This window comes from Gorilla gorilla, chromosome 9 (genome assembly GCF_029281585.2).
Source record: "Gorilla gorilla gorilla isolate KB3781 chromosome 9, NHGRI_mGorGor1-v2.1_pri, whole genome shotgun sequence".
NCBI lineage: Eukaryota > Metazoa > Chordata > Mammalia > Primates > Hominidae > Gorilla > Gorilla gorilla.
Window position 1 is genome coordinate 9,248,952 of NC_073233.2, and position 25,410 is coordinate 9,274,361.

General features: G+C 51.2%; 1 protein-coding gene across 6 annotated transcripts in view; it reads left to right on the plus strand.

The window, feature by feature from the left end:
• Positions 1-25,410, plus strand: part of KCNQ1 (potassium voltage-gated channel subfamily Q member 1) — a 402,294-nt gene that overhangs the window by 318,573 nt on the left and 58,311 nt on the right. For all 6 annotated transcript variants that reach the window (XM_055355159.2, XM_055355158.2, XM_004050446.5 and 3 more), the window contains 4 exons: positions 3,454-3,529; positions 10,387-10,481; positions 11,414-11,460; positions 12,394-12,455. In XM_055355159.2, coding sequence (XP_055211134.1) covers positions 3,454-3,529; positions 10,387-10,481; positions 11,414-11,460; positions 12,394-12,455 — 280 coding nt within the window. The remainder of the gene's footprint in view (positions 1-3,453; positions 3,530-10,386; positions 10,482-11,413; positions 11,461-12,393; positions 12,456-25,410) is intronic.

Genomic DNA, 25,410 nt, shown 5'->3' on the forward strand with positions numbered 1-25,410 from the left:
GTTGGAACTTGCTTCTGAAGTCTTGCATATGGTCTCTTTTGGTACATGTTCTGTGTGCACTAGGGAAGCTTATGTAGTCTCCAGTTGTAGGGAGCAGTGTTCTGTATATGTCAAGTTGCTAATCAGGCTGTTCAAATTTGTCTCTGACTTGATAAAGCTTTGACTGCTTTTCTATCAGTTACTGACGAGGTGTGTTCAAATCTCCCACCATTTTCTCTTTTAGCTTTTAGTTCTGCCAGTTTGCTTTATGTATTTTAAGGTTATGTTTTTAGGTGCATACAAATTTAGAATTGATCTCGTCCTGCTGAATTGACACTTTTATAAATATGACATATTCTTCTTTAGTAATACTTAAAGTCTGCTATCAGTTTTCCTTTACTAGTTTTCATTTGGCTACACCATGACCTATCTTTTTCTATCCTTTCCCAACATGTTTTTGTATCTTTATATTTTAAAGTGGATTTATATAGTTGTTTTTAATCATGACAATCTTGATCTTTTAATTAGACTATTAATCCACTTATAATGTAGGCAATCTACCATCTTATGCTTCTTTTTCATTTGTTTCATCTCTTCCTTTAAGTCTATTTTCTTTTCATGCTCCAAGCTGGCTATTTTCTTTGGGTTCACAGCTATTCTTTTCTACTCTGTCGTCCCTGCTATCCAACTCACCTATTGCGTTCTTCATTTCCATTATGGTCCTTACTTTTCTGGAACTTCCTTTTTATGTATCTATAAATTTTATTTCTCTGGTAAAATTGTCTATCTTTTCATCTATTTTCTTGAACCTATTTATCATGGTTATTTTGAAGTCTTCATCTAAATATTCTGAAGCAAAGCACAATCATCTGTTAGCTCACCAATCTATGGGTCAGCAATCTGGGCTGCCCAGTTGGGTGGTCTCACTTAGATTCGATGACATGGCAGTACTTGCATGGTGATGTGGTGGTGGCTGAGTGGTCTCCATTGTCCTCACGTGTCTGGAGCCACTGGGTTGTCAGCCAGGGTCCTCAGCTCTCCTTCACATGGCTGTTCCAGCAGGCTAGCTCAGACTTGTCCATGAGCCAACAGAATTCTAAGAGGGTAAGAGTAGATACCACAAGGTCCTTGAGGCTGAGCTTCAGAAGACATGATCATTTCCAGCATGGTGGAGATAGACTCTAGCCTGCAATGGGAGGAACCACAATGGATTGTGCCCATCTTTAATTAATCACAGTCTGCCCTCTGGCCATAACTTTTCGCATTCTCCCCTATGCAAAATTCACTCACCCCCTTCCCCACGATACCTAAAATTCTCACCCAATTACATATGGCATCATGCTCAAAGTCCAGCATCTTGTGATCTGCCCCTTCTTCCAGCCTCTGTCCAATTCCTCGTCCCAAAATTAATGCTCTAAGTTTTAGGATATTGATATGACATTACCTATTTCTTAGTCCTTATTTCTGTATCAGTTACCTATTGTTGCGTAGCAAACTAGACCTAAATTTAGTGGCTTCAGATATTTTCTTTGGGCCGGGCATGGTGGCTCATGCCTGTAATCCCAGCACTTTTGGAGGCCAAGGCGGACAGATCATGAGGTCAAGAGATCAACACCATCCTAGCCAACATGATGAAACCCTGTCTCTACTAAAAATACAAAAATTAGCTGGGCATGGGGGTGTGCACCTGCTACTCAGGAGACTGAGGCAGAAAAATCACTTGAACCCGGGAGACAGAGGCTGCAGTGAGCCGAAGTTGTGCCACTGCACTCCAGCCTGGCAATAGAGCGAGACTCCGTCTATATGTGTGTGTGTGTGTATTTTTTTTTCTTTGCTTAGCTAGGAGGTTGGACTTGGTTCAGCTAGGAGGTTGTTCTGTTGGTGCTGGCTGTTAGCTGAGGCCTCTCTGTTCTCCATGTGGCCTCTCTAATCAGCAAGCTTGTTTGCAGGGCCACATTCCAAAAGGACATGAATTATATACCGTGTAAGTTCCCCAGTACTCTTTCGTCAATGAAGTCACAAGGTGACCCCAATTCAAGTAATAGGAAAACAGACTCCATCTCTTAATGGAAGGAGCTACAAGTATTTAAGGCTGTTGGAAGTACCACACCTTTAGATCTGTATGATCTCTCTTTTCCCTTGCCTTTTAGTCTTTCATGTATAAAATTGTAGATGCTCAAGGATATTATCTCCCTACAGATAATTTTATTTTCTTCTGCCATGCGCAAAGCACCTTACTCCGGTAAGGGATTGAGAGAGGTGGGGTTAATGTGATGGTAAGTTGGCATTGCTTAGTTTCTAGGGCTGCCTTCTAGATAGCTTCTAAACCCCAAAGCTTCTCTCCACAGTGCCATGAGTCTACTGAGTACTCTGCTTAGCTTTTACCCCTTCAGCAACTGCTTTTTGCTCAGTTTCTGTGAATCTCACCCACCCGTGTGGCTTAGGAATTCACAAGTGTTTCCAGAGGAAGTTGTGTGAAAGGTGGCTAGAGGACCAGAATCTTTTTCCCTCATGTCCTGGCTGTCGTTTGGCCCTGGACTCCACATTTTTATCACTAGCCCACTGGGCCCCCACCCTGTTGGGTGTCAGTTATCCCCAAACTGACAAGTGCCCTGAGGAGGAAACGCTCAGATGCAGGCTCAGCTCAGTTCACTTCCTTTCTATGTGGGATCCTCACCTTCTATGTCTTTCTTGGTCTCCAAAGCCTCACACAGCTGTTCCTTGCTGTTGGCATCACTTAGTCTCGCAGTCCCTGGTGTTTCCATCAGGAAAGTCAGGCAGGCGTTAGCTTCACTGCCAGGAGGGAATCTCCTGTGGCCTCCATGGCGCTGTGTTTTCTTCCAGTCTTTTTTCTATGCACAGACACATCATCCCCTTTGTTTCCTTTTGTGATGCTGTTTCTAAAAGGATCTTTATTTCTAGAAGAAACTTTAGGAGGCAAAAACAACGCAGCCCCCTTAACAGAGTGGCTCTGGTGGCAGCTTTCCCTTGTTAGTTTGTCCTGTAGCCCCTACTTTCCCAAGCGCTTGCTGTTTGTGGGGCTACAGGACACAGCAGCTGAAAGGGGCTGTGGGCATCGCCAGCATGTACCCTCTTATCCCATTTGCTGACAAGGATCCTGAAGGCCCAAGCATAGAAAGAAGTTCCTATGGCTGCCATGTGTTAGCAGCATAGCCATGGCCAACTCAGGGCCCTGACTCCTACTTGACCCCCTTCTGAATGACACTCAAGGTAAGGGTCCCCTTCCCACTCACAGGTGAGGTGAAACATTTCACCTTGAAAAGCCTGTTGTCCCCAGCCTCCCCTCGAGCCCACACTGGGACATGGCCTAAGTATCTCCATCCCATGGAGTTGAACACTCTCCTTGTTTCTGGAAGGATCCAGTCTGCGTGCTCCTCAGGCAGTGCAGGGGCAATGAGGGGATGACCAGCACAGGGTGGCCACTCACAATCTCCTCTCCTCTCTCCACTGCAGGCTGCGGGAACACCATCGGGCCACCATTAAGGTCATTCGACGCATGCAGTACTTTGTGGCCAAGAAGAAATTCCAGGTAAGCCCTGTGCTGAGCCTTCCTGCCCTCAGCCTGCACCTTGCAGCCTGATGCAGCTGCCCACACCTCTCCTGGGTTCTCTCCTGCCCATAGTGGAGGGTGTCAAGGCCTCCGCCCCCAAGCCACACAGGCAGGCCTATCTGAGACCTGACAGTGCCTACCCCACCGAACCCCAGACAGCAGGCCCCTCAGAGGACGTATCCTTGGACGCCCAGCCTGGAACCAGGGACACATGCAGTGTCTTCTTCACCAAGTAGAAGGCAGCAGCCGTGTAGCTCACTCAGTCCTCCCGTGGGGCGGGTCGTGCAAGGCAGCATTAGTGAGAGATGTGAGGGTGACATCAGAATGACTCAGAGATGGTGTGGAGCCTGCCCTGAGTCACCAAGCTGGGAAGGCAGGTCCCCCAGACCCCCCAGCCCTGTCCTCCACTGGCTCAGTACTCTCATTCCCTGCTCCTCCACCCTCTGTGAGTGGGGAGGAAGGAGGGAGGCTGGGCCCTGCTCTGTAAGAGGTGGGGTCCCCTTGGCCGGGTGAGGCTGGAGCTCCGGGGCTTCCATAAGCTGCCCTAACTTCTCCAGGGGCATGTCCCCCCTACAGAAGCCCCTTAGAGCCCCCAGAGTCCATGCCCCGCAGAGAATGCCATTGATGGCAGGCATGTCTCCCCTCCTGCCTTGGGGACATTCCTGGGATGAAGGCGGTGGTAGGGGGTACTGAGTCCTGGCTTGGAAATACACGTGTAGGTGTGGGAACCCCGTATCCTCTGTGGTGGGTGATCCAGAAGGCATAGATCACAAAGCAGGGAAGGCTGGGGGGTGACTTGCCTGAGTCCCTTGGAGCGGAGGGTGTGTGACGTGCTTAAGTGAGTGCGTGTCTGCAGGAGCAGGGCGGGGTGGGGCTTCTGAGCTGGGGGCTCCTGGCACCTCAGCCACAGCCTCACCAGTCATAAGGCACAGCCCAGGAAGGCTCAGCAATGTCCGCCAACCACCAGGACCCACAGTCGGTGGCATCCCAGCCCACCAAGACTTATCCTGGAGCCACTGAGCTCCCTGCTAGGGTCTGGTTAGGGCTTATGGGGGCCTTTGTCAAGTGGTCGTCGGGTCGGGCTGGGAAGATCATCTTGACTTCAGGAGCCTGAGATGAGCCAAGATAACGCACAGCCCATCCAGACGGACTGACAGTGGCATTCAAGTCTGGTCCCCCTGCAGCCATGCCTTTCACACCAGGCCACACCTTCCACTCCAGGCCCCAGGATCGACACAGGCCCGCCCACAGTCTCCTTGGTGGAGCCCCCACCCATCTGGGCCCTGGAGCCACCTCAGCCTCCAGACTTCACAGGGTGGTCTGGGTGCAGACCCTGGCCCAGGCAGCCCTGGGCAAGTTCTTCCCCAGCTGTGAGGGGAACGAGAGCCTAAGGCTTTGGCATAAGATCATATGCACGTGCCTCACCCGGGCCTCGCCCCCAGCAACCCCACGCCAGCACCCGCTAGGCGCGTCGTCACGCTGAGCCCCAAGAGCAGCCCTCGGCCAGGCCCTTGCCAAGAGCAGTATGCGGGCCCTCGTTCTGGCCACCGGGCCGCCATCTCCAGGGGGGTTTCGCATGCACAGCCCTCCCACAGTGGTGTTTCTCAGCTGGCCCTCCCACCTGCATCCCCCCAGGGAAGGGGGTGGTTCATGACTCAACTGAACCAAGTTGTGTCAAAGCTCCCAGCAGTGCCTGGGACCTCTTGCAGTCAAAATAAAAGCCATGGTGAATGCCACTGCTGGCCAGTGCCCGGAGATCTGCCTGGCATGTTCTAGGGGAGATCTGACAGCCCCTGTGGACCAGGGTGTCTCCATTCTGGGACCGTCTCCTCTCTCTGGTGCTGGCATGGAGGGCCTTGCCGGAGTAGGGAGCTCGCTCGGGGGCAATGGAAGAGAGATGCCAGCCTCCTGGCAGCACCAGTGCTCTCCCAGACAGGGACGGGGCTGCGTGAACCCCCTTGGGACTCAGGTCTGGGCAGGGCAGTCCCCCAAGGGCAGAGGAGATCATGGGAAGGGCCAGGGTGTGTCAGATCGCTGGAGAACAGCATGGTCGTGACAGCCGAAGCAGCTGACGTAACCCCAGCAGTAGAGCAGAGGGACACAGGGAGCCTCCCAGGGTGGGGCCAGTGTCTGGCCTGAGGGTGCAGAGCAGGTCCCAGCAGGGCAGAGCCAGAGCCCACCAAGGCTTGCAGAACTGCGCCACTTGGGCATCCTGGGGGCTGCTTCCAAGGTCTGGGGGAACCCAGCAGAGCATGCAGACCCTGATGGCTCCTGGGCAGGCCTAGCTCCAGGGGTGGTGTGGGCAGCTTCCAGCTCAGGTCAAGAGATCATCCAGCCATCCCTTTCTCCATCAGCCAGGAAGGACACTGGCATTGAGGATGATATCAAGGATATCCCATCATGATAATAACTACCATGGCTTCCAGTCTTGTGGTGAAACCTCAGATGCGTAACCTCCTGGCCAAGCGTCTGCAATTTCATGTTGTTGGAGCATTCGTTGAATACCTGGGAGTTGCAGCTCTCTGTATGTTTGATGTGGCTGAACCAAGAAAAAAGCCACATGATTTCTACAGATATTATGATGCCATCAAAGATTTTGAGGTGATGAGGAAGGTTGGCATCTTTCGGAGTGCAAAGTGATTTTGGAATATAAAGAATTTCTTTGGGTTGAATTACCTAGAAGCTTGTCAGTGACCCGTGTTCCTGAACTGTGAAACATGAATATGTGGGCCAAGAAATGGTTTCTCTTGGTAAATAAGCAATTAACAAATACAAAAAGAGAGAGAGGGAGAGGGACAGAGAGAGAGAGATCATCTGCGCCAGCCCCAGCAGGCCCTGTCGCTGAGCCACAGGTGAAAAAGCTGGTCCCTGGGGAGGAACACAGTGAGCCCTGCACTACCTTCCAGGCAGGAGGGAGTGGGTCCCCTTTCCTGTCTTAGGACACAGGCCAGGACCCTGAGAATGGCCCAGGAGGCTTCCTGAAGCAGACTGGGAAACCCCCACCCCACTGTCTGCTTCTCCACTGCTCCCTGGCCCTGGGAGCCTTGCAGAAACCTGGCAACAGCAGGATCCTCGCAGGGCACAGAGGCTCCTGCACAAAGCCGCTGGGGCTCCCTCCGACCTCACCAGCTGGCTCTTATTGCTGGGGGCAGCATGGAGGGGTGGGGCCAGGGTGAGGGGAGCGGTAGCCCGTGGCAGTGAGGAGCTGTGTGTGGCTCCAGGGGCTCCCCTAGCCCACCTCTCAGGATGCTTCCCTTCCTCCACGCCAGCCTGTCTGCTTGCTTGCACCCCACCCCACCCCCGCTGGCCTCAGGGGCTGCTGACATGGCAGGTGACCCCTCTGCCTACCTTGCTGGCTGATAAGTCCTTGGCCAACCATCCCTGTGTCTGGCCCAAGGAGCCGGAGCCTCTCCACCCTTCAAGTTTGCCTTGAACTCCCTGTCCACCATCAGTCAGTCTGGACAGGCCTGCATTATCTCGGCTCATCTCAGGCTCCTGAAGTCAGGATGATCTTTCCAGCCCAACCCCAGATGACCACTGGACAAAGGCCCCCGTGAGCCCTAACCGTATCCTAGCAGGGATCTCAGTGGCTCCAGGATAAGTCTCTGTGGGCTGGGATGCCACCGGGCCATGGGTCCTCATGGTCTGCGGGCATTGCTGAGCCTTCTTGGGCTATGCCCTACACCAGGTAAGGCTGTGGCTGAAGGTGCAGGGAGCTCTCTCCTCATAGGCCCATCCAGCCCTGCTCCTGCAGACGTGCACACACTCAGGTACATAATACTTCCTTGCCCACAACAGGCCTGTTTGAAAGCACTCGCATCTGCAGAGGCTGCTAACACACACACCTACACCCACCTGGTCACAGTGGCCCAGAGACTCCTAGGGCTTGGTTTTCCCCTGCCCTGCCTCCCTTCACCTGCCCACACCGCACCCAGCATGGCTGGAGGTGCCCCATGCTTCAGCTTCACAGAGCTCTGTGGTCTGCAGGAGGCTCACCACCATGACTCATGCCATGTTCAATGTGTACTGAAGAGAGGCTTCGGCCACAGCTGGCTGTGACTCTGACTCTGGCATGGTGCTGCCTTAGGATTCCCTGACCTTTCTCAACTCCCATCCTATGTCATCCTCACTCCCTCCCTTAAGGCAGAGCAAGGCAGGGCTCAGCATCCCATCTTAGAGAAGAGAGCTTAGAATCTCCATCATACAGAAGGGAGAAACGGAGTTCAACAACCCGTCTTACAGAAAGGAGGATCAAGGCTCAGTATCCCATCTTATAGAAGAGAGAGACAGGGCTCAGCATCCCATCTTGCAGAAAGGAGCTTAGAATCTCCATTATACAGAAAGGAGAAACAGAGCTCAGCAACCCATCTTACAGAAAGGAGGATCAAGGCTCAGCATCCCATCTTATAGAAGATACCAACAGGGCTCAGCATCCCATCTTACAGAAAGGAGGATCAGGGCTCAGCATCCCATCTTACAGAAAGGAAGATCAAGGCTCAGTATTCCATCTTACAGAAAGGAGCTCAGTATCTCCATCTTACAGGAGGGAGAAACAGGGCTCAGTGTCCCATCTTCCAAAAGGGAGGATCAGGGCTCAATATCCCATCTTACAGAAAGGAGAATCAAGACTCAGCATTCCATCTTACAGAAGGGAGCTTAGCATCTCCATCTTACAGGAGATGCTACCAGGTACAAGAGATGCTACCAGATGCTAACAGGGCTCAGCAACCCACCTTACAGAAGGGGAGGATTGAGGCTCAGCATCCCATCTTAAAGAAGAGAGAGACAGGGTTCAGCATCCCATATTACAGAAGGGGGAATCAAGGCTCAGCATCCCATCTTAGAGAAGACAGAGACAGGGTTCAGCATCCCATCTTACAGAAAAGAGGATCAAGACTCAACATCCCATTTCATAGAAGAGAACTCAGCATCTCCATCTTATAGGAAGGAGAAACAGGGCTCAGCATCCCCTTTTACGGAAGAGAGAGACAGGGGCTCAGCATTTTATCTTACAGAAGAGAGAAGAAGGACTTAGCATTCCCATATTACAGGAGAAACTGAGACCTGAGGATGTTATTACTAGCCTGTACATAAGTACGGTTTTTATGACTGTTATCAAACTGAGTACATGGCGGGCCAGAGGGTCTGCATAGAGTCCAACCCCATGCCTGCCCCTATCACAGTTCTTGGTGTGTCATTTCTGGGCAATGCCGGCGATCCTGGTGCCCAGTGTGGCCCCAGGAGCAGCAGGCCCTTCCTTCCATGGGGCACAGCTGTGTTGTGAGGACACGGGCCCCATCCCAGCCCTCCTGATCTCAGGATCTCCCGTTCAGGGCCCAGAGAGTGGCTAGTGTTGCCAGTGAGGGCCCTACCTGCTTGTGTCACATGGAAGAGGAACCCCCTGAACTTCTGAGGCCCAGCCTTTGGTAGGGAGGAGGTCTCTGCCCTGTCTTGGGATTCCTGGGGTCCAAAACAATGTTGGGCGGGCTCTAAGAACTCCACCAAGCCTCTGGCATTGGTGGCAGAACCCCTGGGCATGTTAGAAGTGTGTCTAGAGCTGAAAGTGGGTACGTGGAGACCTGACCTCAGGGTCTCCCCATCTGGGAACTTGCATCTTCCCAGGGTGGAAGTGGCTGCATCCTCAGATTAAGGTCACCCTGGTCTCAGGAGTGGGACCCCAAAGAGAGGTAGCCAGTGGGCAGGGAGGCCATGTTCCCAGACCCAGCCCGGGCCCTCAGCGGTACCTGAGCTTCCTCCTTTCTCATCCTGGGCCTCAATTGCCTCCCTCTGACTTGGGCTGGCCCTGCCCCGCCCCTCCCCACCAAGCTGCTTGGCTTGTCTCTTGGGCCTTGCAAATTCCCAGCAAAAGGCAGGAAAGCCACTAGCTCAGTGCTAAGGTGGCTATTTGAGCACTAATGATGACTACCCTGGGCCTCACCCGGTCACCCAGTGGCCTCTCGGGATAGAGGCAGTCTGTTGTCCTACGTGCTAGCTTGCCTGCAGGGCCAAGGCCTTCCTAGGCCATCAAACCCCCGTTCAGCCTGGCTGCTCCACCTGAGTGAGGCCCTTGGGAGCAAGGCCACAAATGTGGCTTGGGGTTTCCTGATATCATGAGATGCTTTGTTTTCTCTGTTGTGGTTTCAAGATGTCACCTGAGTCCCACTTATAGGCTTAGAGCTGGCAACAAGCCTGGGAGCCCTGGGGTCCCCTGCCCTGCCTCACATGGCCCCAGCCCCACTGTGGGAGCCCAAGCAGATGCTCGTCACCCACAGCAAGTGCTGCAGGCTGAGGCCGTCATCTGGGGCCACCCCTGCTGCCTGGCACAAACTGCCAGGAACGATGCAGAGGAGACCCGCTCCCTACCCTGAAGACAGTGGGGGCTGCAGCCAGTGAGCATGTCAAGGGTCGGTCTGGGGCCCAGGTAGGTAGTGGGCATGCAGAGCTGTGCCTCCTGGTCAGTGCCTGGCACTGTGCTGCTCCTTGACCCCTTGGAGGGGCCAGCTCTTCCTGAAGCCATTGAGAACCAGAACTGGTAGCCTGGGGTGGTGGGGGGTGGAAGGGAGGAGGGAGCAGGCCCCTGCCGGTGAGTAGACAGGAAGCTGGGACCCAGAGAGGCCAAGCTGATGGCCCAGGACTACCCAGAGACCCGTGGCCAAGCTGATGGGGACAAGCTTCGCTACTGTGCACGCTTGGAACCAGGCTTATGCCATCACCACATAGGCGAGCTCCCAGGTCTTCACAAGCCTCCCGAGGGCAGACACTGTCACTGCCTGCACTTTGAGCCACATGGCTGGGGCACAGGGAGGAGAAGTGATGCGTGTCTTTTTGTCCCGCAGCAAGCGCGGAAGCCTTACGATGTGCGGGACGTCATTGAGCAGTACTCGCAGGGCCACCTCAACCTCATGGTGCGCATCAAGGAGCTGCAGAGGAGGTGGGCACGGCCAAACGGCAGTGGGGAGGGTGCCCGGGTCCTGCCCAGCCCGGCCCCAGCTGCATGATCAGCGGTGCAGGAGGAGGGAGGGGCTGAGACCCTGAGTTCTTGCCTCTCAACCACCCCCTTCTCCTCACCACCCCCACCCCTGCAGAGGGAGGGCAGCTGGCCACGGCCACGGTTCACAGCCAGCCCACCAGGCAGCTCTACCTTGTTCCCCGCCCGGATCTGAGATGATGGAGGAATTGGGGTAGGGGAGGTGCATAGGGGAGGCAAACACCCGCCTCCGTCCCTGCTCAGGTAGCAACACCAGCTTCACACTCCCCACAACTTCAGGACACTCGGCAGCCAGCCCACCGGCCTTCCCTGTCACCTCTGAGCAAGGGGCCAGGCCCAGCCCTGGGAAGACACTGCCTGGTGCCAGGCCCCACCCCACGGGTCTCCCCTAGACTGGCCTGGAGCTGGAGACCCTGACTGTGGGGAGCCAATGTGTTCCCATGGAGCTAGCACCATCCTCCTGGGCCTGCACAGACTCAGAGCAGCTGTGCCTCTGAGATAGGCTCGCCTGGGAACTAGCTCCGTGTGTTACAGGGTATGGCTGGGAGCCCGTGTCCATCCTGGCCACAGGCGAGGGGTCAGGCTGCCTTGCCCATGGCTGATCCGCTGCCTCCCACTCCTACCCCCAAGGAGGAAGTCTGAGAGGCAGCCCACCGACTCCCCCTCTCCGAGCTCCCTGCTCAGCCCCCTCAGGAGCATGGCCCTCTGGGGGGTTGGGAGTGACCTGGCAGGTCTTAGGGTCGGGGGTGTCCCCAGAGTGGGTGGACAGTCCACTGTCTTGCCGGGCACGTCAAGCTGTCTGTCCCACAGACGACAGTGCATCTGTGCAGTGCCAGGGCCAGGTGTGAACTGGTGTCTGTCTCCTTCTCTCCCAGGCTGGACCAGTCCATTGGGAAGCCCTCACTCTTCATCTCCGTCTCAGGTGGGTTTCTGTGTCAGTTACTCTGGGCCCAGCAGCCTGCAATGGACTCTCCCGCACCTCTGCCCTCCTGGCTCTCCCCATGATGTCAGAATGGGCCATTGCACCTCCAAAGTGCATGACATGAAATGAAAGCCAGGGAGTAAGGGGAGGTAAACCCCACCCTTAGCAAAGTGGCTCCAAAGTACGTTTTACAAAGGAATATTCAGGTTTCATAAGAACCTACCTGGGTCCCTTTAAATTCCAGGGCGTTGAGGTTAGGCTCTAGGTGTGGAAACATGAACCCAGGGCAACTTTGCAGAAGGGGGTGATCCTGGGGATGGGCCTGGGGTGGGGCTTGGGTGGGGTGAGCCGCCAGCCCAGAATTCAGGAGACTATGGGTGGGGGCCTTGCAGGGCTCAAGTTGAGAGGGACAGAAGCACCTGGTTTTCTGGCTCCTTGACCAAATTCCTTGGGTCCCCTGGACACGGGGTTGTGAGTCATTCCGGGGAATGACAGGGAAAAGGCACATTCCCTGGGGTTTCCCTAGCCCAAATGCAAACAGCAGCCATGGCTCACAGTGTGGGCTGGTGTAACGGGGCAGTGGAGTGGCTGTGTCCCCCAGCCTGGAGTCAGGCCTATGCTGCCCTGAGAGTGGAATGGCATGGGCTTGCACAGCTGGCAGCGTGGCCAGCTTAGGCAGCCCCCTAGGGCTCTCAGAGGTCAGAGGTGGAGAGCGTGGAGCAGGATGGAGCCCAGGTCCCCAGCTGCAGCCATGCCCGGCCACCATACCACCCCTGGTTGTCATAGGACGCTTTTTAAAAATGTCCTAGTAGGTTTAGGCATTTTGACTCTCAGCTACCTCCCCCAGCCCTACCACCCCACTTCCCAAGCCCAGCTGGGGTCCCCGGCCCACCCCAGCACTTGGCCCTGATTTGGGTGTTTTATCCCCCATAGAAAAGAGCAAGGATCGCGGCAGCAACACGATCGGCGCCCGCCTGAACCGAGTAGAAGACAAGGTAGGCTCACGCGCCGGCCCGCGGTGGTTCTGGTTAGCGTCCTGGGGCCAGCAGACACCTCCCTGTGGTCTGCGTGTGAACGTGAAGCTCCTGCAGGCCTCCCCACCTTCCCGCCAGTGCCTACTGCAGGCTGCCCAGCAACTCCCAAGAGGGGCCCAGGCCCACTGCCCACCTGGCTGGGCATTGGTCCCCCATGGAAGGAGCCAGGCCAGGCTGGTTTCTCATCTTCTGACAAGTGGCGTCTTTACTGGCAGGTGGCACCAAGTGCCCCCTCCCCCCAGCTCTTTCCCGCTGCCTCTCGTAGTCTGCTTTGTGCTCTGCGAGCCTCCTGGCTGTGTCCTGAGTGGAGGGTGGCCTCACATCCCAGCCTTCTCCTGGGCCCAGCTGTCTGGGGCCTCCACTTGGGGCCGGCCGAGGACTCAGGGAGGTGCAGGGCCCAGCTGGGATGGGTTCATGGGAAGAGAGGCATCTTCTGTTCACCCCAAACCCACCAGGCCCCCACTCCCCACCAGGCTCTGTGCCCATCACTCGGTCCCTCAGGCCGGAGCCTCTCCCCCAGGCACCCTGGGAGCTGCCGGAGGATCTGGGCGGTGGGAGGGCCTTTCTCGGGCCCATGGCTGAGCCCACCACTGCCCTTTGAAGTCTCTGTGGTTTGAAGCGGGCTGTTATCTTGCCGAACAGCAAGTCCGTCTACATGGACTTTATCTGAAAGTAGCTGAGAGGCTAAAAATAGAGGAGTTTCAGTTGGGCAGGGAGTGCGTCTGCCGCCCGGTTTCCCCGGCAACGCCTGGCTCTGGCCTGCTTCCATCTCGGCTGCAGCCGGGCAGGCGGGGCAGGCACAGCCCAGCCCAGGCTCCTGCTCCTGCCCCACCCGTCCTGGCCCCCAGGACCTGCAGCGTCACCCTCTCCCCACCTGGCACCATCTGCCCATGGCCTGGGGCGGCTGTGGGGCCCTGAGACCAGCAAATTGGGTCATGCAGAAAGAGCGAAGGCTGGTGTTCAGGTGCCTGGCCCCGTGGGGCTGTGTGACCACAGTACCCTGAGTCCCATGGGCCTGGCCACCCTCTGTCAGCACAGACCTGAGCAGGGCTGGTGCAGGCCTTTGCCAGGCAGATGGCCCAGTGGGAGATAGCGCCCATCTGGCAGGACAGGAAGCAAGACCCGGGAGAGGTCAGTTCACAGGATTGGCAAGCTCAGAGGCCCAGAAGCCTTGGCCTCTCTGCTGCCCGGGGAACACGGTGTTTCCTTGGCTTTCTCTTTGCGCAAGGGCTGGGTGACTCCTGGCTGGCACACCCAGTACAGCAGGGCCGGGTACCCTGTGTTGTTGGCATGGCCAGGAGTTTCTAGACATCAAGGAAAGCCATGGTAGAGACAGGGAGTGGCACCCAGTTCCCCAACCTCCACTCCTACTTCCATCTCGGCTGCAGCCAGTCAGGCGGGGCGTGAACATCCCTGACGTGCAGGAGTGTCGGTGGCCCTTTCTGGACAGCACAGGCTGGGGACAGCCCCCGCCTTTCCCCGCCACTCCCTGCCAAGCTCTGGTTCCATTGCCTATGCTACTGTCCCAGACCTTTCTTACGGCTCTGCCCCTGCTCCGTGGGACAGGCCACCCTTTAAGCCCAGACTTGGAGCCTGGCATCCTGCGGGGGTGATGGTGGGTGGCAGACAGGGCCTCCTGAAGTGCAGTGGCCCCTTCCTGACGTGCACAGCGGCCGTCCAGCAGCCTGCTGGGGCCTGGGAACAAGGACACAGTCCTCAGTCAGCCAAGGTCGGTGTGGGGGCCTGCAGAGGGGCCAGCGCTGGCCTTGAAGGCACAAAATTATGCACCCAATTTCTTCACATCTGAGCAACAAAGGGAAGCATTTTCCGGAGTCCCTGATCCCTAGGGCAAGGTTTAAGAACAAGGCTGGGGCCACATCCTGGTGCCCTGTCAGGCTCTGAGCCGGGGCCACGAGGATTCTGGTAGATTCTGCATGCACAGCCCTGGTGGGCCCTGGCTCCCTGCCGTTACATTAGAGTCCTCTGCCTGGGGTCTCTGAGGTGGTGAGTGGCACCCACAGTCAACACTAAATCTTAGCCCCGCTGAGGGGTCTACCTGGAACCTGGCTGCCCATCAGGGAGTTGACAGAGCTGTGCTGACCTAGGCGGGTAGGTGGTAGCCTACCCGGTCCTTGCCCTGCCACTGACTGGTGCACCCCTCAGGGACAGACCCTAGGAAAGGGCCTGGCTGGGCCTGGAGGGCTTGGTGGCACAGCCTGGCTCAAGTTTTCTCCGTTATCAGTGCAGCCATCGGGACCGTAAATACCCCAAGCGCAATCCTGCTGACTTCGGGAAGTAGGGGCAGGAAATCCAGCAGCCGCCCGGCCCTCGGAGGCCCAGCAGGCGTGCAGCGGTGCCAATGCCCGCCGGCCCCGCCAACCCCAGCCAGAGCCCCTGGCCTTCCCCACCAGCACCCTCCCCCACCCCATCCCGCCGGTCTGGCTGCCTGCCGGAAGGGAGTCAAGGCCCCAGCCTCCAACTGTTTTCTCAGCTCAGCTCAGCCCCTCAGCTGGGCTGTGCAGTGAGTCCCATCCCAGGCCAGCTTGCCTAGCCATAGAATGAGAGGTCTCCGGGATGCACAGCTGGCTGGCACCCCTCCAGGGAGGCCTAGAGTGTCCCCTTGCAGGGAGTTCACCAGTGCAGGCCAGCTGAGCTTGTTCAGGGCTGCCTCAGTTTCCCTGGCAGGGAGCCCTCTTCTTCCTTGGTGTCCTGGCCAGGGACCCACATTGGAGAGAGGGGTCGTCTGGGGGTCTCCCTTCTCGCCACAGTCCTGCGGCCTCGTCAAAACTCTTGCTTGACAGTGCAGTGTCTGCTCCAACACAGACCTCCCAACTACCTCGCAGGACGTCCCCATTCCAGGGATCCCTTCCACCCCTGTGCCTGTCCTGGTGGCTTAGGTTCTGCCCCACTCCAGGGTGTGGAAAGCAGAAACCCCCCCACACCCGCAGATCCAGGGGCCTCCTCACAGCGAGTCTGCTTCCTGCGGGCCTCCCTCCCCTGTCAAATGAGAGGGTTTGACTCCTGCTTGTGTCCTTAGGGTCAAAAGTCACAAAAGCTGCCTCATGCCCTTTCTGTTTTCATCTTAGATTATTGCCTTCTTTATCCTGGAGAGGACTCTTATTTGCTCGAATGCCCACATAAATCCTCTTTTACAGATGGGGAAACCGAGGCTCAGAGAGGCTGAGTGGTCACCTGAGGTCACACAGCTAGTTAGGTGAAGAGCTGGTCCCAAGGAGGACACAGACAGGGGTGGGAGATGAGGTGGAGAGAGCAAGGAGGGGTTTCATATCACCCAAAGTCCGTACGGAGAGGCTGAGGAGGGTTGAGGCCAGGGGCAGGCTGGGGGCGCCAGCAGCAGGGCCCAGGGCCTTCAGTGTGCGCCAGGGACCAATGCAGGCGCTCAGGAGAGGTCCGGAGACAGCTGGCCCTGCCCACTCCCCCTCTGGCCCCACTGGGCTTCCTGAAGTCCCACACAGGGCTGGCAGTCTGTGTGGGGGCTGCATACCCCAGACATTCTGAGGAATCGATGGCAGAGGCCGCTCCAGCCCTCCTCCCCCAGCAAGTATTCTTAGCTTGGTCTCCAGGACCTGCCACACTGTTTACGTTGGGCCCTGTTTATTTTGCAAGCTAAGCTCATACTGCTTTTGCTGATATGAGGAGCACAGTGGGCTGGGAGAGTTTCTTTCTTCTCTGTTTTTGCCGGAAATGTTCATGGCTGAGAGCCGGACACAGGGGAGTCCTGGGTTTCCATGCCGCAGTTCAGAAAGCGTTGGGCGGGAAGGGGCCCCCACCACCTGACACTCCTTTCACTGCCTCCGGTCCCAGAATCCAGGCCTCCAGGATGAGAATGCCCCCCAACCCGGGACTCCCAAAACCACACCCTGCCCATGCCTTTACCAAGCTTCGTGCATGATCCCAACCTCCAGGATACAGGCAGGCCGAGCCTCCCAGAATTGGGTGTTTACCCCCAGACACTGGTACCCTTTCCCTCATTCCAGTGTGACTCCTCCATCGACCAGGCCACAAGCTGGACCCCAAGTCTTTTTTGTCTTGGGCAGTTCCCCGAGCTGCGCCCCCAGAGCCGCCTTGCTGCTGTTCATCCTCTCCCTTCAGCCCAACCCCTGCTGAGTTCAGGCCTTTATCATCTCTTACTTGGATTATTTTTCCAGCCATATATGCGGTCTCCGGCCTCTCCTCACACCCACCAATCCTTCACATTGTATATTATTTCTTAAACACTGCTGAAATCTCACTTACTAATATTTAATATATCAGAATTTTTGTGCCAGTATTTATGTGTGAGATACATACATGACATAATTTTCCTTTCTTGTATGGTCTTCATCAGGTTTTGGTGTCAAATGTATGTGAGCCTCACAGACTAAGTTAAGAAGTGTTCCCTCTTTTCCTATATTGGGATATTTTGTATAAGATTAGAATTTTATTTTCCTCAAATGTTTGGTGGAATTTAAAGGTAAAGACATCTAGGCCTGGTGTTTTCTTTGTGGGAAGATTCATCATTCCTGATTCAATGGCTCTAATAATTATGGACTGTTCAGGTTTTCTATTTCTTCTTGTATCAGTTTTGATAAGTTATATATTCTAGGAATTTATACATTTCATTTTAGTTTCCATGTTCATTGGCATTTATTATAATTTTAATGTCCGTCCATTAGCATTTAGTCCCATTTTTTATTCTCAATATTATTTATTTGTGCCTTCACTGTTTTCCCCCTTAGTGGTCAAACTTGACACTATTCCCCTGTCTTATTAAATGTTTAGTGGACTTCTGGCTTTGCTGATCCTCTCTATTGAGATTTGGTTTTGTTTCATTCACTTCTGTTTATTTTATTCCTTCTATTTACTTGGCCTTAATATACTGTTCTTTCTCTAACCTCTCTAAATTAAGAATAGGATAATTCTTAATGTTCAGGCTTCCTAAATTTCCTTTTCGTTTTAATTTTTCTAACCACTGTCAATCTCATGGCTTTCTAAATTTTTAAGGTATGCATTTAAGGTTATAAATTTTTCCTTTAAATATCATCCAAACTACATCTCCCACATTTTGATATATGGCATTTAATTTTAATCTTCATTCACTTTAGTATTTTTGTAATCTCCATTATGATCTCTTGTTTATCCTAGGAGTTCTGTAGCAATGTGGTTTTTGTCATTGTTATAATTGTAGCACAGCTTTCTCATAATGTTGCCCTCTTGTCAGAGAAAGCAATCCATATGATATTAATCCTTTAGAATGTTTTGAAATATGATTTACAGCAAAAATGTGGTCAATTTTTGTAAATGTGCCTTCTGTACTTGAAAACAAGGTATATTCTGACATTGTTGGGCGCAGTGTTATGTTCATATCCACTGGAACAAGCTTGTTAATTGGTCTGTCCGAATCTTCTATATTCTCATTGGAATGTTTTTATCTGCTTGATCTATTATTACTGAGAAGGCATAGGGCAGATTTCTGTTTAACTTTCTAAGAAACTTCTAAACTGTTTCCAAAGGATTTATACCATTTTGCTTTCTCACCAGTAAAGTATAAAGGTTCCACTTTCTCCACAGCCTTGCAAATACATGGTCTTTTCTATTTTAGCCCTTTTAGTGAGTATGTAATGGTATCTCATTGTGGTTTTGATTTGCATTTCCCTAATGACTAATGATGTTGAGCCACTTTTCATGTGCTTATTAGCCATTCATAGTCTTCTTTGGTGAAATGTTTATTCAACTCTCTTGCCCATTTTCTAATTAAGTAGTCTGTTCTATTATTGAGTTGCAAGGGTTTTTTATATGTTCTGGATACAAGTCCTTTATCAGATCTATGACTTGCAAATATTTTCTCCCATTCTGTGGCTGTCTTTTCATTTCCTTAATCACATCTTTTAAATCACAAAAGTTTTTAATTTTAATGAAGTCCAATTTGTCTTTTCTTATATGGCTCAGGCTTTTGATGTTTTATCTAAGAACTCTGCCTAATCCAAAGCCATAAACATTTTCTCCTGTTTTGTTTTGGCTTTTTTTCCTTCTAGAAGTTGTATAGAATTAGCTCTTACATTTCGGTCTATATTTACTTTGAGGTAATTTTGGGGTATGATATGAAGTAAAGTCTAGATTTGTTTTGTTTTATTCTTACTTATGGATATCCAATTGCCCCAGAACATTTGTTGAAAATACTCCATTTCCTCCTTTGAATTATCATGGCTTCTTTGTCAAAAATCAATTGACCATAAATTTATAGGTTTATTTCTGGATTTTCAATTCTATTATGTTGGTCTATATGCCTTTCTGTAAGTCTATATGCCTTTCTGTAAACCCATACTATACTGTCTTGATTATTGTAGGTTTACAGCAAGTTTTAAAATTAAATTATGTAAGTTTTCTAATTTTGTTCATCTTTTTACAAATTATTTCTGTCTATTCTAAGTCCTATGAATGTTCATATAAATTTTAGGTTCAACCTGTCAATTAAAAAAGAAGGGCCTGCTGGGATTTTGATAGGCATTGTGTTGAATCTATAGATCCATTTGGGGAAAACTGACAACTTAACAAAATTGAGTATTGTAATCAATGAACATGGTATATCCCTCCATTTATTTGATCTACTTTAATTTCTTTCAGTGATATTTTGCAGTTTGGGGCATATAAATTTGATACTTCTTTTGTTACATTTACTCCTAAATATTTTATTTGTCATGCTAGTGTTAATGGAATTGTTTTCTTAATTTCATTTTGAATTAATTGTTCATTACTAGTATATAGAAATAACTTTAAATTTTTATATCAATCTTGTAAACTATGACTTTTCTGTTCTTGGCTTTAGCCATTTTTGTTGTTGCTATTGATTTCTTAAGATTTTCTACATATAGGATCATGTCTTGTGTCAATAAAGACAATTTTTACTTCTTTCCAATCAGATGCCTTTAATTTCTTTGTTTTGCCTAATTGCACTGGCTTGAACTTCAAAAAAAATATTGACTAGAAGTGCTAGAGCAGATCTTGTGGGGAAAATCATTCAATCAATTTTCATTAGCTCTGAGTTTTCCATAGATGCCTTTTATCATGTTGAGAATATTTCCTTCTATTTTTAGTGTGTTGAGAGCTCTCATTATGAATGGATATTGGATTTTGTCAAATGCTCTTTCTGTGTCTAGTGAGATGGTCCTGTGGTTTTTATTCCTTATTCTACTGATTTGGTATAATACAATAATTTTCAGGTGTTAAACCAATCTCACATTTCTGGAATTTATCCTACCTGGGCATGATATATAATCCTTTTTATATGATGCTGGATTTGGTTTGCTAATTTTTTGTTAAGAATGTTTGTGTCTTCAACCTAGGAAAGCTGATTGAAAGAAAAAAAAAAGAATGTACTTTATGTTCATAAAGGATACTGGTGTGGTTTTCTTTTCTGACTTTGATGTCAGATTTTTAAATCCTTTTCTTTTTAATCCTACAACCATAGGATTTCAGGTTTGTCTTTTGTAAACACTGTATTACTGAGTTTTTAAAAAATCATTTAATACATTTATATTTAATATAATTTCTAATAGATTTGGATTGAATTCTAGCAGTGTATTTTGTGCTTTCCACTTGTACTAAATCTGTAATATTTATTTTTCTCCTCTTTATTGCCTCTCATTAGATTATTACTTCTCATTCTACTTTTCTCTCTACTGGTTTTGAAGTTATGTATTCTACTACCATCCTTGGAAAGGTTAACCTAGAAGATTTTAAATGAATATATATCAGAAGTAATTGCTATATCTACCCATATCTGTAATAAAATAGGGATCCTAGAACACTTTAACTTCAATTATTCTCCTCCTGACTTAGTACTTTGCTGCTGTATATTTTAGTTGAACTGTGTTTAATTTTTAACTCACTAATTGGTAGTGTTTTATACAATCAATATTTGTTTAAATTTACTCACCCATTTGCCTCTTTGTCATTTGTTATTTCTTTTTTATCTCAGATCTTACATCTGGGATTACCTTTTTATGTGACTGAGGGATTCATTTAAATTTTCTTCAGTGAAAAACTCTCAGATTTTGTCTGCAAATGACCATTTTACTGTCATGTTAAAAAATATTTCCACCAATTATAAAATTATAGGCCTTAGGTTATCAAAATTCTTTTTTCTTAGCACATTAAAAATGTTATTGAACTATCCTTTGGCTTCCACTGTTACTACTGTTGAGAATGAAGATGATGAATTGTTGCTCCTTGGAAGACAATCTATCTTTTTTCTCTGGCTGCCTTTAAGATCTTTCCTTTGACTCTAGTCTGCATTTTCACTACGATATGTTAATAGGTTTCTTTTTTTCTGCCTGAGCTACCTTACTCAGTGGTTTGGTGTCTTTCATCAGTTCTAGATTATTCTCAGTTAATACTTCCTAAGATTTCACTTCAGTCTCATTATCTCCTTCTGAAATTTTTATTGGCCAGTAGTAGACCATCTCACTCCCCTTCATATCTCTTAACCTTTTTTTTTAAATCACTTTGTCTCTCTACTGTATTCTGGAATCCATCTTCCAGTTCACTAGTTGTTTCTTTGACTGTGTTTAATCTGCTGTTAAAACTGTTCAGTGAATTTTAAACTTCAATTATTATTATTTTATTTATAAAATTTCTGTTGGGTTCTTATTCATATCTGATAGGTCATTTTAATTGTATCTTCCTCTTTACTTGCCTGTTCAAACTTTAAAATTTTCTTGAAGTGTATTAAATATGGCTATTCTATATTGAGCTTCTCTTAATTCCAGTATCTAAAGTATTTCTGAGTTCACCTCCCTGTTTGATTTTTTCTTCTGCTGACTCTCATTCATGGTGTTTCATTTCCTTTCTGTTTTTTTTTTTTTTTTCGTTGTAAACTTATATATCTTAAAATTTATCTGTGGGAATTTTTGAAGTCTGGTGTGAAGTTGGGGTCCTCAGGGAGGAATCATGTTTACCCCTTCCATTGCCACATATGTGGGTGTACTGCCAGCCTGGACTTTTAATTCTAGGCTCAAAGTTTTCTAGGCCACTTAGGTAGTATGAATTCAAGCCTCCAAGCTGAGCATGGACTAGCTTGTGAACATGACTTTCCAGGACAGAACTTGTTCTCCTTCTCTTAGCAGTAATGCAGTTTTCTTTACAATCTTCTCAGGGAGTAGGAGATTTTTCATTGGCCCTCACAAAGAAAGTAGAGCCCTTTGAGGGTCCCAGCTTTATGTAAGTCTCTGCTATGAGACTTCCTCGGGCAGGCCTGGGCTTTGACACATAACCATCTATTCCTGGTGAAACCAAAGCTCAAGTTCATCTCACTCATCAAATACCTTCAGGGCCCCTATTACCTCTGGGGTTCCACTTTCACTGAGTTTTCAGCCTCTAACCTCCCTTACTTCCTGGTCAGCTCACCCATGCTAGCCACAGATATCATTTTAAATTTTCTAATAGCCACTTTTTTAATTTAAAAGAAATAGGTAAAATTGATTACAATAATATATTTTATTTAACCCAATAGATCCAAAATATCGTTTCAATATATAATTAATATTTTTAAAACTCTTAAAATTGTTGACATTCTTCTTTTTCATACTGGGTCTTCAAAAGCCACTGCATATTTTACACATTTCAATTTAGACACTGAGTTTTCATGAGAACGACTTGGTCTGTATTTAGATTTCATAAAATTTACCATTGAAAAAGGAGATTCCCATGCCTAAGTCATTTCAGACATACTGAAGGGTTTTCTAATAACCGAATGAAGGATCTATCTTTAAATTTTAATTTTATTAAAATGAAAAGAAAATTCCATTCCTGGATCTCAGTCGCCACTTTTTAAGTGCTGTGCCACACAGATTCAGCTATGGGACAGCGCTGCTTTGGACGGGCATGGCCGTGCGCGCGTGTGGGGAGGTGAGTGTGGCTCCCCCAACGTTTACCCAGGCCAGGCCCAGGGAAATGCTCAGTGAGTGCCCATAGAATGTGGTGAATGTGGATGGCAGGGACCATACGGGAGAGCACACTCTAGTAGTTGCCATCTCGTGGCCCCAGCGCCCCTCTCCACCCCATGCCCCCAACAGAGATGCATCCCTGCAGACCCCTCCTGGGCTCCTTCTCCACAGCATCCTCCCCAAGTTCCCCTGCCTCGAGTCCCCAGAGCTCATGACCCACACCTCCCCGAGGTCCCTAAGGAATGTCCGCTTGGGATTCTGGTTCTTTTCCGGTTCTCTGCAGCCAGGTCTGTTCCCTGGCGTAGCTTCGCAACTGGAAGGTGCTGCTCAGCAGACTGTGAGAATTGTGCGTCGGTGCAGGCAGGACACACTTCCAGGCTGTCCCAGAGGCCAGGGAGCACCTTGCCACTGAAGGGCTGGTTGCATCAGAAAGTTAGGCAGCCTGGACTGCCCTGGCAGCCCCAGACCTGCCTCTCCTCGGCAGCTCCCCCTCCCCTCTGCGCCACCCCCCGCCCCCCACACCCAACCCAACACTCCTCTCTCTGCTGCTGGGCTGCTCTTGAGTGACAGGGCCGTAAATAGGCAAAGGCGGGGGCTCTGACTGATCAAAGGGCTCCCTTTAGAAGCCGTCATTAGTTTGCTATTCTGGGAACTGGTTATTTTAAGGTTAGTGTATTTTTTCTTTCCTGAGGAGCCGTCTTAGTGGATGGCGGAGTCCTGAGGGGCTGCCCTTCAGTCAAACCACACAAGCCCTGTTTTGTCTGGGGTTCCAAAGATAAACCTATAATGAAAGCAGCGTTTGACGCTGAGCACCGCCACCCCGTTCCTGCGCAGGGGTGGGTGTGTCTGCCAGGGAGTCCCTGTGCCCAGCAAGCTCCGGGGAGGCTTGCAGGAGGCCCCTGGGGCCAGGTTGCGTCTGCTCCCAGGGAGCCTGAGGTGGGAGGTCTTCAGACCTGGCATTCTCACAGCCATCATGGCTTGCCTGGCCAGGGACCGAGGCCCCGTACCCTCCCCCAACTTCAGGCTACCCCCAAAGGCCACACCTGGAACCAGGCTCAGCAGGCACCTCTGAACCGCAGCCCAGCTCTGCCCACCACCTTCTTTGGAAAGACAGTGGCCCCACCAGTGGCCAGGAGAATGCACACCCCTAAAGTCAAAATGTAAGGAAATGATGATACCCTGTGCTGGCATGGGTGCAGAAGAGCAGACACTCTTCTTTCTTACTAGGAGGTGGGAATTAATGAAAGTAACAACTCCTGGAAGGGACTCTAGCACTGCCTGTGAAAACTAGAAACCTGTCGTCACTCCTAGGAAAGAAAAGCACCAGGGTCGGGCTTTGCATGCAAGCTTTGTCATGCGACAAGCTCAAAGCCATCTGTTTGTCCATAGAGAAGCGTGGTATATACTGAGACACCTCGACGCCGCAGCCCCAGTGCCCACCACAGACAAGCTTTTGCCGGCAGTCATTGCTCGGGAGGGATATTATTGATGTGTTGCTAAGTAAGAAACCAAAGTTGCCAAGGAACGTGATCGCATCTCTGTGCAGCCACAGCACCCAGGACGCAGCTGGGAAGGGAGGCCAGGGGACAGCTGCGCTCCGGGATGCTGGGGCTGTCAGCCTCCCCCTTCCCAGGCCCAGCTCCTGGGCACTGGGACCACCGTGGGCTTGGCTCTGAGATCCACCATGAGTTCTCGCTTTGTCCAAGATTGAGATGCGTCAGGTATTGGTGTGCTCATTTCGAGGTGTTTCTTTTTCCCCCCAGTAAAGTGATGTCACGTGGAAGTGAGTGTGATGGGAAAGGGAACCTCAGAAACAAGGTCCCACCTTGGTCCTCTGGTCTCCCCTGGGAGGACCACCCCCAATCCTAACATCCTGTGAGGTCCTCCCCACTCAGAGGCTCCTCTCTGTGCCGCCCACCCTCGGATAGGTTGCCATGAGGTTGCCAGAGGGTGGCAAAGGGCACTTGTCAGCTGCAGATTCCAGCCCTGCCCCGGGACTTGGAGGGGATCATATCCCTTTGACCCCCAGGTCATGACCGCCAGATCATATCCCAATGACCCTCTGCCATACCATGAGCCCCAATGACCCTCAACCCGCCACAGAGACAGCCCCCACTAACTGCCGCTGGGTGATGGGACCGTGGAGAGTGCCCAGCTCAGAGGAGAAGCCTGTCTGATGTGGCTCCCGTCCTCCTCTGCTGGGGTTGTCTACACTGTCCCCACTCGGTGACACCAGGAGTTGGCATTGCCTCTGGTTCTACTGCTCCGGACAGCCCTGGCAGCGGTGCCCTAGCCTGGCCCAGCACCTACTGAGACAGCCGGGCCAAGCCCCATCCTGCAGGTGCAGTCTCACTTTGTCACTCTTGGTTACCCGTGGGACTCTGAACCCCATAGGAGGGGCTCATCACTCAGGGTCCTCATCCAGGTGTGGCCCATCCACACCCAGCATCCAGCTGTGCACACAGGGCCACACACAGACCCCTTTCCCATCCCCCCTTCCCATTCCACACAGGGCAAAAGCCTGACCTCCTCTCGCGCCTTTGGAGCCAGTGGCTGGGGTGTAAGCTCTGCCTCCTACACGCGATGGCTGTGAGACTCGGCGAGTCACGTGGGCTCTCAGCGCCTCAGCCTCCTGGCCCCCAGCGGAGGGGACAGGCACCACTATGCCGATCGCTCGCGTGCAAAGGCCCTGTGGCGTGGGCAGTGTCACAAGCTCCTGGCCCAGGAGGCCTGCTTGGCTGATGGCAGAGCTCAGAGGGTGTGAGTATGAGGATGGCATCAGGGGCCTCTCTGCAAGTTCAAGTTCTGCCTCAACCCTACTACGTGGCCCTGGCCAGGCCTCCTGAATCCAGGTCTTGGTTTCCCCAGCTATCCAGCGGCTTCCTGCTTCTCTTACCCTCAGCAATCCCCCAAGAACTGTTCTTTTCCCCACACTAGCATCTCTCTTTCTTGGGGTGTTTCTCTCTTAGCCT